The 13494-nt window shown below is 39.1% G+C and overlaps 1 protein-coding gene across 1 annotated transcript in view; it reads right to left on the reverse strand.

The window, feature by feature from the left end:
• Nucleotides 1–4550: 4550 nt before the first annotated feature.
• ITGA9 (integrin subunit alpha 9) overlaps nt 4551–13494 on the reverse strand; it is a 242072-nt gene continuing 233128 nt past the window's right edge. The window contains exon 28 of the mRNA XM_032102630.1: nt 4551–9895. Within this exon, the coding sequence (XP_031958521.1) occupies nt 9797–9895 (99 nt within the window). The 3' untranslated portion in view covers nt 4551–9796. The remainder of the gene's footprint in view (nt 9896–13494) is intronic.

A 13494-nucleotide genomic window follows, 5' to 3' on the forward strand; every position in this document is an offset into this window, starting at 1 on the left:
ACTGCCCCACCTGATTTCTACAGCTCATGAGGATGTTAATAGAATACACTGCAACCCAGGACAGGTAGAAGAATACATTCACAGGAGGATTAAGCTTCACACCTTCAGGGTGGAGACCACAGCTCCAGGTTTATCAGCTGTCAGGTTCAAACAGACCCTCACACCAAAGGGTGGGGGGAGGAGAGGTTTTGGGTGTGTGGTGAAAAAGCCTCTGGTCCAAGGCAGTGAACATCCATCCTCTGCTGTGCAGAGGAGCCCAGCTGCAGGGGTCCCTTCGCCCCAGGAAAAGCCACATTCAAGTGAGGGACAGCAGAGGGGGTGTCATGGCCCATCAAAGGCTCCCCCACAAAGGAGTCCCCAGACCCTGCACCAGAGCACTGCACATGATGCAATAAATCCAGATCCTTGCAAGGGACAGTGTCAAACCTAGCCCCCTGAGGGGAGGTACCTGGGCATTCCCACCAAGTATATATTAATCCATTGGATTCTACACTTTTTGGCGGGGCAGCAAGGGACCCTCGCCACCAAGAAGACCAGATGGAAGGAAGCCATGAGACGTCATTGGGACCCTTGGGAGGGTGATGTGTTTCTACCTAATCCCTGTCACTCTCCCTGTCTGCCCCCCACACTCCTCTTTTCCTTCCTTCCTTCCTTCCTTCCTTCCCTTCCTTCCCTTCCTTCCCTTCCTTCCCTTCCTTCCCTTCCTTCCCTTCCTTCCCTTCCTTCCCTTCCTTCCCTTCCTTCCCTTCCTTCCCTTCCTTCCCTTCCTTCCCTTCCTTCCTTCCTTCCCTCCCTCCCTTCCCTCCCTCCCTTCCCTCCCTCCCTCCTTCCTTCCTTCCCTCCTTCCTTCCCTCCTTCCTTCCCTCCCTCCCTTAATTCCTTCCGAATTCCTTCTCTCTCTTTCTTTCTTTCTCTCTTTCTATTTACCTCTTTTACTATTAAATAAAGTATATAAAATTTTTTGGTATCAACATCTAACTTTATTTGGTTTTAATCAAGTTTTGGGGTATATTTCAAACCTTTCTGGGTTCAATCCAGTTTACTCACAGAGACTTCATTTTCTTTGCTCTTCTGTGTTTAAATAGGTTCGTAACAGTATCTCACCCAGAGAGTAGTGTCTGGTCACCTGTATTCAAGAAAGATCAACTCAGAACAGGAAGGAAGGAAAGGAACTCTTTAAATTAAAAGACCTTGAGGGGAAGAGAAAAACTGGGAAGAAAATTACCATTAAATGCACCATCAAAACAAAATGCTAGAATAGTCTTTAGCAAGAATAATAAGGAAAATAAATTTAACTGGTTCTACTGGACTTTGTTCAGTTCATTAAAGGAAATATATGGAACACTTGCCAATGAAAATAGGAGACTGAAATTGAGAACCTTCCAGTTCCATGTTCCTGTGTTTCAGAATTTTAAAAAATGTGTATATTATTTTGAATGGTTCAGGCTCTGGCAGGCTTGTCCTTTTTTATATGATTTGTCCGCTTTCAAAATAAGTTTCAGTCTTATACATATCTGTCTGTCAATTTCTCTACCCCTCTCAGATTTCACATTTATTAGTGATTTGACAAGGTACATTTCAACCTGGCTAATAAATTAGATTAAAAGAAACCTGAGGAGAGTACCACAGTTCCTGACCTAACCTCCCATAGGCCTAAGAACTGCTGATGTAGTTGGGAAAACTGCCAAGTTTTCAGGACAAATCTTTTCTGGGTCTGAAACAACAGTGACATATTTCAAACTAAGTGCAGGTTGGGAAAAATCACTTAAATTTAAGTTAGCTTTCTTATTCAGACAAATTGAGAGAGAAGGGTAATACCAGTTATGAAGCAGAGGAAAAACTTCAGAGAAAGGCCAGGGGAAAGAGCTGGTATTGTCTGTAGAATGGGAGTGAGAGCGGGACAAACACAGCTGAGCAGGCAGTAGAATATGAGACAAGGTGTAACATGTGCCACCTGGCCAAGGTGAAACATGGGTCTCCCCTTTGATGAAGCCATATCAGGGATACAGTCTTGAGCTAAGAAACAGGGCAACATGCTACCTTGATTCTCGCATTTGGCAATCTCACAAAAAAACTTCTGTTTTCATAGAGTATTAGATTTGATTTCTCATGCCTCACCCTGAAAATTAAAATGGAGAAAAGTATTTTACCATATTTATATCAACTTCTATCCAATCCTACATATAGATTTCATTAATTTAATACTGAGTAAGTATTCTGACCCCTTACTAGGTCATGACTTTATTGTCAGTTTCCTACTCTGTGCTATTCACCTAAAATCAACACAGTAAAATAATAATTTTAGTAATTAGTCTGATCATTTAAGTTGGGTAAAGGTAAGGGGGCAGATCATGCCCAGTTCTCAAGTGGCCTATCTCCATTGAGAGACTGATGTAGGACAGAATACATTCTCTCTATGAAGTGGTCTCTGCTGGATAAAGCGGTCACTTCCTTTACTATTCCTTTTATCTTTTGGACTATAGCACAGAGCAGCATCATTAAGATTGAATTACACAGCTCTCAGATTGCAAGCCTGGAGGAATACTGCTTAAATGACAGAAATTACTGTACATTACCAGTTACATAGGTTAGTGCAAAGCTTGTCTTATGATGTGTGTCCTTCAGCTTCAGGGGAGCCCATTTGAGTCCCTTCTCACTTGTGTTGGTATAAATCTAGAATAATTTAATGCAAGTCAATACATCATATCTGAATGCATGTCTGCAGCAGGGAGATCTCTGCTCAGGATTACTACTTCATTAATTTCTGATTCCTTACAGCTGTTGAACTTACTAAAGGTTAACTTACTAAAACATTGCATATCTAGAAGTTCAAGCATTAAAATGGTACTAACTACATCAAAGGTAAAGAAGAAATGAACTAGAAATATGCGAATTAATCCTTTCCAACAGCCACAGGAGATTATAGCGTGACCAAGACATGATAAAATAATTTTCGTTGCTCTTTTAATAATAAGATTCATTTCTCCACTACCATTATTTACTTCTGTCAAAACCACTTGCAACCATTTGCAGCAATTTGAAATATTGAAATTTTGGATATGTTGTAATAAGCAGTCATATGACTTTTAATTCATTTGTACGTTTGAATCTGCACAAAATAGCTGCCTTCACTGCATTTTAATTCTGGTAGTAAGCAAAGTGGGGCCAGAGGACACTAAAATCTACTTTGCATCTTTAATGACTCCCATGACACTGTTAGGCCTTCGGGATCTCAATTATCCAGTGTGTTATGGGCACTCAGAATTGTAATCAAATCAAGACATCTTACCCAGGACTACTCAGGTCAATATGCACCCCACTAGACCCAAAGGTATGGGGAAAAGTCTCCTATCTTTTTCAAGGGGTATTTCACCACTAAATGGAAAAGATTTAGCAGAGAAACTTCCATTACGTCCAATCCAAAGAGCAGGCCAATGGCAGGCATGGAGAGCAAAAATGTCAGACCAGCTCCAGTCCGGACACGTGAGCCAGGCTGAGCAGCATGCTAACAAATGACCTGGTTTTTTACATTGTAAAAGAACATCTTATTTTTTTTTTAATTTTGATATCTTCTTCCTTTCTTGGTGAAACTGAAATCAACAAATCTGCTAAAGGTTGTGGGTTTGATTTCTAAAACAAAGCCACTTTGTCACAGAAGTCCTAAAAGCTTCTTAAAAGCTATTTGGGGTAACATAACACACAAAATCCTGCTATGTACAAACTGCTGTTCTCTGCTTATCAAGAAGACAAGAAGTGAGCCCCACAGAGGGCACTGTTAGCTCATCAATCCTCTGTCCCCAGAAGAGGATGTACACTGCCTGCTTACACACACAGACACATACATGCTCACCTGATAACAAGGAAATCTTAGTACATCCAAAAGTGTCTGGTTATTATTTTAACTGGTGCAGCACTTGTGCTTCCACTGATCTTCAAAAGAGAACTGGGCATTGCATTCCTGTTGGCAGCAGCATTCTCCTACCACTTTTGCCCAGTAATGACTGAGAACATTTATTTTTACTTTGAAGGGTGTTACCTACATGTCAGAACCCACATCTAATTGGAACTCTCCTAATGCCTTTGGCATTGTGGTACATAAAGCTGTGATCTTCTACCAGTACAAATGTGCTCTGAGTCACAGGTTGGGTCCTAAATCTGCCTAGACTGTTCTTAGATATATAGCCAACAGTCTTAATACTGAGGAAACAGACTGCTTTAGTATGGCTGGAGAACACTGAAACACTTAGAGCTGTATAAGTAAAAGCTTACGTACAACTTCTGCTCCATATACAGGTGACCAGTAAGCATGGGGATGTATAGAGTTGAAAACATTATTTCAAATATATTATTTAGCTACTATATTCCAGCCACTATGGACTATGAACCCTTGCAGGAAAAAATGTATGAAGCTGAATAATTCAACTTTCATCCAAATTCACAGATGGACACAGAACTCAAGTTACACAGGTTGACACTTATATCACAGGTCTGTATCACAATCACATGGGGTTTGATTTGATGTTGATAAAGCAAGATTGATGAAATATAAATAATTCTCACTACCTTTATTTTATTTCCATGGTGTTAAAATACTGTAGTTAAGTCAGTTGTACTCTTTGTTTCCAAATAGCTTGATTTTATAAGTCACAGAATTACAATAATAGATGTCCATTATCTGCACACAGATAAACACATATATATAGTATTTAATTCAAACATACAGGGGAAAATGTCTCACCCAGTTAGTGGAAAAGTACTTGAGCTAGACAAGGACAATAACTGACAAAATTATATTATTAGGATAATTCTGCAGTCACTTTTTATTCCATAAAGTTGTATTTTTTGTAAACCTGACATTTCCAAAACAGTGCAAGTGAATCAGAATACAGGTGAACACAAGCTTCTAAATACAGGTGACATCAGTAAGAGTGAACACATTCTTTCAACCACAAGTTCACAAAAAGAAACATACAATTTTACTATATATAAGCAGTGACATTCTAAGAAAAAGAAGTGTCGATGGTGCAGGTACTCTACTGTGTATGCAAACCAAGCTCCAAAAGCAATTAGTCTTCATGCCAGTTTAATCAATGCACATTAAATGAATGAAATTCGACTTTCATTTAAATCCAAGAAACTCTAGCAAGTGAGTAGACTTGGACAAAGGATAGAAATTAGTTCCATGACTCCCTTAATTCTTTAGTGAAAGCAGTATTATGTATTTCCATGCCAGATGGATAATATGCTTTAAACTTGTGCAAGATTCAAAAATGTGCCCATATACAGGAGACATTCAAGAAAGTTGATACTAAATATTGTCAAAGAAAAATTTTTCATAACTATTGCTGTCAGCAAGCTGGGCTACCTGCACATCACTGACTTGGTATGTGGGGTCATTACCATGCATGTATTTAGGCATAGAAAGGGCTGTTTTCACTGTTATGCTTGGCATTGCAGAAGTCTTTGCCACTTTGAGATGAAAAGATTGCTTAAGTGGTTTACAGGTTCGGAGTTCACATCAGGCATAATTTCTCTCTCAGATATTCCAAGCAACTTGTGAGATTACTTCAATTCAGAGGCTGCTCCACTATTTTCTACAGTTTGCTGACTTCCTCATTACAATTAAGCAAATAAAAGAACAAGCTTATTCAGAAAAAACTAGCAGGTGTTTTTGTTAGCTACAATGGCCAAGTACCAGAGAATACTAGCGACATCCTTGGAGCACACTAGTTGTGCTGTCGGTTGGGGAGAAATTTCAAGACCCAAACCCCTTGGTTTTTAAATGACAACATGCTGTGAAAGGTGGCTCATCACTGTGCTGTGGGCCACCAAAACTGTGAAATGACTGTGATCTTCTTGAAATCACGATGGAAACTACACAGGGTTGCAACAGCACCGGCTCTCCATTAAGTGATATTTTGCTTTGATTCTCTCCCCCACCTTTTTTCCTGATCGTCTTTTTCTGAGATTGTTTTCTTCCTATCCTAAAAACTTCAGGGTACTATTTGTAAGAAGACACCTTGTACATTGCAAGCTTTAGATATGTCAGATGCCAGAGCATTTGAAAATTTTACTGCCCCATTTCTAAGTATCCTCCTCCATAGCCTATAGCTAGTGTAAAGTGAGCCTGTTGGGAAAAAAAAGGCAAAAAAAGTTCAGCAAACCTTTCAATTAGGTTGTCCAAGAAAACTCATGACAATTTCTCAAAATGGATTAATTGAAAAACACTTGTACAATGACTACCCCCAGCCTCTGTGTAAGCAGAACAGCACAAAAAACCTAACAAGGCTGACAGATGGGAACTTCCAGATCCCTAAAAGCAATTTCCAAAGTAACTATGTCTCTGGATATTTATGATGATTTCTTAACTAAAAAACGCAGACCCCAGCAGTTCTATAGCAGAGGTATGTTCTACACATTCTTGAAGTATATTACATTTTCATAAGATTTTGGGATTAGAAACTGATTGCAACCAACTGATATTAGTGGGACTTTTTGTTTGGTTGCTCTTTAAGGAGTGGAAAGCTGCATCTACAGTATTTTAATATGAAGAACTGGTATGCTTCACTGTCAAATCTAAGTATCCTAGCTGGAAGAAAAAAGAGCCACAATGGAATTTGATTAAAAAAAAAAAATTGAGAAAAAAATTTGGAGAGTATACATATAAAACCAAAACCATCCATGACAACAGAATGACAGAGTGCCTAGCAGTGATGATACTAAGAATTTGTGGATTGTTTCACAAATATGGCACTTACCTGGCCAACAACTAGATTTTCACTAAGGAATGATTTGTGCTAGATCAATTCTATGACAGTTCAAGTCAGAAATGAAACAAATTCAGTCTGGGCTCAAATGTGATTTACTTTTATTTGTTTTTTACAAATAAAACCATTTTTGCTCTGAGACAAAACAAAAAAAAAGGTCCAATAAAATCTGAAATGTTAAATTTGTAAATTTTTTTAATCTCTCTTCTTTATATAGTTTTAAAAGAGGTTCCAAAGGTATAACTAATTTTGATTTTTAAAATACTGTAAGGAAGAATTTCTGTCAGATTTCAAAGTAAATTTTTGTTTAAAAAGCTGAAATTAATGATTTCAGCTTTTCAAAGGGAGCTTTCTCCTTTTTTTGAATGGAGACTTCTACTTTCAATTCAATTCACAAGTAGTTTCACTTATGCCCTGAATTATTTTTTCAGATATTTTACTTCTTAATAATTTTGGGGAGCTCAGTTTTAGAGAGGGCAGATACTGAAGATTCTTACAGATAATAAACAGACCCCTTTTTTTAGCAAGTACTTTAAGCAATTTTAATTTATAGCTGTGAATCAATCTCCCATTCAATTTCTGTCTGACTTAGATTTTTTTTAACAGAAAAACCAGACAACTAGCTTTTGTTGGTTAACAAAAACTAACTGATGTCAGACTGCGAGGAATTCAACAACCTTCAATATTAGAGGCAGATATAGATTAGATATTTGAAGGAAGCTCTTTACTGTGAGGGTAATGAGAAACTGGAACAGGTTGCTCAGAGAAGTTGTGGATGGCCCATCCCTGGAAGCATTCAAGGCCTGCTTGGATGGGGCTCGGAGTAACCTGGCATGGCCATGGGCAGGGATTTGGAACTAGATGATCTTTAAGGTTCCTTCCAACACAAGCCATTGACTCTCTGACAATAGAGCAGTTCAAGGCCAGACTGGATTGGACTTTGAGGAACCTGGTCTAGCAAAAATTCTCCCTGCCCATGGCAGGGGTGTTGGAACTAAATCTTTAAGGTCCTTTCCAAGCCATTCTGTGGTTCTGTCTCTAGATGATAATATAACAGTGCAGTCAAATGCCATCAGCCTTTTGGTTTTGCACTCTGATGGAAAATCTACACTCCACTACATGCTTATAACAGGATTTTGCTGTGGATTTTGGCTTAAATGATCATTTGTCACACAGAATCTGTCAAATCAACAATTATTGTTTTAAGAAAGATGTTGAACAGACTAATAGTTTTTCTTGTCAGATGTTGAATCAATACGCTTAATTCACTTTGAAATTATTTTCTCCCTAATGCATGCAGATAGCTAATAGTTAATACATACTGATCAATACTGTAGTAGTAGCAGACACTTGGTGATGGCGGCAGTAAAAACTCAAACAGGAATATGGATGTGGTCCATTTTTTAGAATTTGAAGCTATCATGAATATGACAAGGAAGAGCAAGACCTATTCTCAAGCAGATTTCTTTCGTGTTCTCTGTGTTCAAGTTTCCAAACTTCCAGCTGTTCTTTTACCCCACCCTTGAGGAGGAAGACATCCTGCAACCTTTCAATCCTGGTTTCACTTTTACCACAGAGGTCGGCCCTTCTTTCCTTTACATGGATTTTATAGCAACATGACATTTACTCCTTATTTACACAAAGTGCAAAATACAAGTAGAATCTAAAACCAAGTCTTACAGAATTTCACTATTTCTATTCAGAAATTCAAGAGCATTTTGAAGAAACATGTTTGAATTAATTACAATTAGATTTCTTCTAATTCAACAAATGATTTCTTAAAGAATTATGAGCAAAGTAGCAAGCTGGCATACAATAATATCTGCACCTTGACTAAACTTCCCTCTAAATTCTTGAGGAAATACATTCAGTACTTGGAACACCCAGATAGGCAATCTCAAGACTCAAAAGATCCAAACATTTTAATCCTTCCATCTACTTATCTCTCTTAAAATTACCATATAAACAAACTCATGACTCAAATATGTAACTCACATGGCAGACATAATGTTCATAGCTTGTAGCAATTTATCACTTGCTTTGATAGCAACAGATCACAATCTTTAACAGTAGCTTTAAAACTATCCATCTTAACATTAATATGACTTAATTACTTTTTTTTTTTTTATTTAAGGGAATTTGTCAATGCCAGAGTGGTTGGCCTAATTATATCCTTTTGGTATCTCAACTGTACAGTCCTAGAGACTGCAAGAGAATACTTCCCAAAGAGAACATTCTGTGATGCCTTCTTCAGTGAGCCAAAGCAAGCTACATCTTGCTACATGTCACTGAAGAAGTGTTTTCATCCTCTCCCATCCAGACTAGTAAAGAACAGACTCAAGATACAGAGTATCACGACTGTGAAATACTTTAGGTTCTTCAGCTTAAAAATCAAACACCAAATTCAACTTAAAGAAAGAGACAGTGAAAAGATTTTGGCTTATTTCCATTAAATGATCTATATATGATATTACCAAGCCTTGTGAATTAAGCATATGAGGATTTCAGCTACTTTTATCTGCAAATCTCTCTTTTCTCTCTTGCATTGATGTTTAAAAGTACAATAGAATTTACATATATATATGTATTTCCAAAGATTTAGCCAGATATCAGTGCTTGAGTGAACTATATAGTTATTCAATAGAAATTATAAAACATTGATACAAATACAAAGACATACTCAATATAAAAAGCTTATATTTATAAAAAATATTTTTAGGTAAAAATCTTCCCCTGAGGGCATACCACATAGTTGGATTCATAAATATTGCTCTGCACTGCAGCTTGGTTACCAAAGTTCAAAGTTCAACTCTTAAATGAAGTGTGAATCGCTCCAGTCATCTGACATGGCTGCAGTGATTGCCTCAGGATATGTTCCCTAGCTTTTTGGAGTAATAAAGACACAGCATCAATTGGGTCTCCGAAAAATCTGGAGAAGATTCCTTCTTCCACATATGGAAGATACGAGAGCAGGACCTGTAAGCTAGCGAGTGCATGTCACATGACTGGGCTTTTGTTTCATGGGCAGTTTACTGATTTTTCTGGACCCAGTTCCAACTATCTTCATTCTCCTTTCTGCTCTTTTCAGCCTCAATAATTTCTTTGTACCTCCGGCGGAAGAAGCCCATCTGCAAATCAGAAGAGATGACAGCAGTAAGTTACTGAATCATTAAATTGAAACTTTGTTGGTATGACAACAGATAACATTATGCAGAAAGAACCAGCCCAGGAGTTAGCATCTAATTTCTGCAAGTGCCAATCTGAAATCATAGCTCTTTATTTGCATCAGTATAAATTAGATCAACTGGGTCCCAAATTTTCATAAGTACTCTGCTCCTTATAGATGAACTACTCTAGGTAGGAGTCCTCTTATATGAAGCATGATTTTTTTTTTTAAAAAAAGCACATAAAGTATTTCTAATAAATACAGACCCACAGAGGCAGATACAGATTTATTGATTTAAAATAAAGACTAAAGTTAAATTTGCAGGTGAACCAAAAGTCAGGCTAACTCTTGGGTACTGAGTAAATGCTGACAGAGTTATATGAACAGTGCTCTCAGTGTCTACAACCTCACAAAAGAAGAGGGATTAAGGAATACAGTACAGTCACCCACCTCTCACTTCTCAATTCCAACTATTATCACTGACAGTCACTTTTGCATACCTTCTTGTTTCCTAAATCCTTGTACTTAAAGAAATGCAATTGATTTTCATCTGTTTGGATAAAAATTCTCATACCTCTGTTTTTTTAAGTCTCTCAGATAAACAAACATCATTTTAATAACCGACTTTGGTAAGCATTCAAGAATAATCTCTCAAATTTAGCAGTGCACTGTTGAGATTACTGAATAAATATTTTGTTCAACATAATTAAACATTTATGTAATTCCTACCACTCTAAACCTGTTTTCTTACTCCTGCTGTGTAAAACATGATGTTTTAGTCTTCTTTTATCAACCAGTTATTGCCACCCTTTATTCCCAAATTGCCTATGTGTAGGAATACTTGGTGCTGTTTTGTCATTACTAAAATTCCATTAAATTGGACTTCTTAGTTTCAGTTTTCAGCAACTTTAATTTTCTTCAAGTGTATTTTAATTCACAGGGTAGCATATTCTATCTGTCAAGGGGGATTCTCCAGCACATCTTCCTAAAGTCCAAGTCCTTGCCTGTGCCTCGAATTATATCCCAAATTCACAGCAGCATGAGACTATGCACACACCATCCTCTCATCAATCCTTATCTCTGCCTCTTGCCTTCTGGTGCAAAGGACATAAAAGCTGCAGCATAGTCTAAGAAGCCCCTCTCTTTTGGTAACTGGGACATGCTATTAATCTAGAGATAAGCGTACCCTGCTAGGAGCATAGGTATACATTACACACATACCTACTGTCCTAGTTCCAGACAGACAGGGACAATTTCTGCAGTAGCCAGAGGGGGCATGATTAGAACCCGGAGTTTATTCTACACCACCTCACTCATTGCCAAGAGTGGGGGGAAGGGAGTCTCTTCCAGGGGAAGGGGTTCCTTCTGGTCAAGAAAGCATGGCGGAGGTAACAGTGGGGTAATGCTAGTTCCAAGCCAAAGGGTGCAGTCCAGGTAACATAATGTCTTGGGGTGATTTTATGATAATACTGTATTTCGCTATTGTCTGCTTTATGCCCAGAAATGGGTCCCGCAGCTTTAAGCTGGGTCCAGGAGAGGGAAGAGAGAAGTCAGGCAAATTCTTCAGCACAGTTTGTGTTCAAGGACTCACACACACTCTCGTGTTCTCACCACTGCAGAGCCAAGGGAACACCCTCCTGCTTTTAGTTAGCCTCTCAGCTGAGGCAAGAAATTTTCCCATACCAACATACCGAAATCCTCTGGTAACTTTTTCCTCTTCTGGAAGTGTTTGGCCTAGCTATGATCCAAGAACCAGATCGGACCCCATGGACCAGCAGTGAGGCTGCAGGGATGCCGCATCCTGGCCTCGGACCTCGGGAGGGGCCAAGCCAGCTACAGAAGGAACTCTAAATCCACCAGCTTTCTCCACACAAGGAGGTTTAATATTTTAACAGTTATTCATTTTTTCCGTGTGCATGTGGGCACTTTGTTTGTTAAATAAATAGTTTTTTTCACTTTTCTCCAAGAAATTCCTTTTGTATCAGTGGGGGAGGGAGTGCTGAAACCTGTTTTCTGGGGAGGAGATGTTCCTTTCAGAGCATTTTCCCCTAAACTTGTCTCAAACTGAAACACATGGCTGCAGGCAGGTTGGCTCAGTAGCATTTTGCATGTCAATCACTCTTTTCTATTGTTTTGTTATTATTATTGTTGCTTTTAATATTTGTTTTCTTATCTCATTGCTGTTTCCAGTAAATTTTACTTATCACAATGCATAATCTTCACATTTTTTACCTCCAGTTCTCCTATCCATCCTGCCTAAGGGGAGTTTGGAGTGTTTCGGTGGGAGCATTAAATTGGAGAATACAACTCTTAAACCATGACAGCCTAGTTTGGTGCCCAAGTGGGACATGGAGGTTGTGATAACAACAGATCTGCCCAGAGAAGGCTGGAAATGATCTTCATCTAAGCATTTGTTGTATGAGGTACAGAGCCACTGGCTACAATGTTGCTTGATCTGTTCATGTGGCTATGGTACCTAACCCTGTATATATTCCTGTATGTGCTCCTTGCAGTGCTCTTTTTCAGAGCAGGGAGAAGGATCAGGATTACTTTGCTGATGTACTGTGTGGTAACAGTTTACCACATGTTCTCTACCCTTGCCTCAGGCGCAATATTTGGTAGTCCAGTAATAATCATACCCAGTCTGTGGGGAGAGTAGGGGAGGATGACTTTCCCCAGCTTTTTACCCCCTTTTCCTTCTTCAGGCCTGTTACAACAGCTTTGGAGAATTTTGAATTCCCTTTGGGTGTAAAGGAAAGTGTGTTGTTGTTGCTAACTCTGCCAGGTCTCCTCAGTGCAGTCCACACCATGGTAGGAATTAAATAAAAGAGATTTTTAATATGATCTTTCAGAGATCTGCCCCTGATGGTGGATAGTCATGAGTGGCATGGAATGTGGGAGAAAAAGGCCCAGTTGTTGGAGAAATTATCTGCTCCAAAGGCTTGGAAGTTCATCCCTGAACAACTACAGGATCCTGATAAAGTGACAGAATATTGCAAAGAGAATGCTGTGGCAATTGCAGAGAGGAGCAATTATTGCAATGTGCTGGGCCCCAAGTATGATTTATTGGACACTGCTCTTTACTAGATAACACCTTCAGAGGGAAGGGAAGGAAAACAGACCAGCAGGCACCGTGGCCACTCAAACTGCAGCTGAACCAGATGAACAACTCATGCCAGTAGCAGGTGCCCCGATAAAGAAATTCAAGACAAATTTAGTTCACATAGTGATGGATGAAGAGGAAAAGGGCGCTCAGAACAGGAGGAAGAAGCAGGGCCAGAGAGAATCACCTGATCTCTACCCCTAGGTGAGCTTGAAGATATGCAAAAACATGTCAGCCACAAGTCAGGAGAGCCCCTTGTGACCTGCCTGCTCCAGTGCTGGGATACCACAACTTGCAACATGAAACTAGAAGGTAGTGAGGCCAAGCAGGCCTCAAGTGATGTCCCAGGATGTAGGCATTGGCGAGGGGATTTAGAAGAGGACAGAAGCTCTCAGCCTCTGGAGGCAACATCTGTCAAGCATGAGGGAAAGGTATTCTCTCATGGATGACCTAATAGT

The sequence above is a fragment of the Corvus moneduloides genome, chromosome 1, assembly GCF_009650955.1.
Source record: "Corvus moneduloides isolate bCorMon1 chromosome 1, bCorMon1.pri, whole genome shotgun sequence".
In the NCBI taxonomy this organism is placed as follows: domain Eukaryota; kingdom Metazoa; phylum Chordata; class Aves; order Passeriformes; family Corvidae; genus Corvus; species Corvus moneduloides.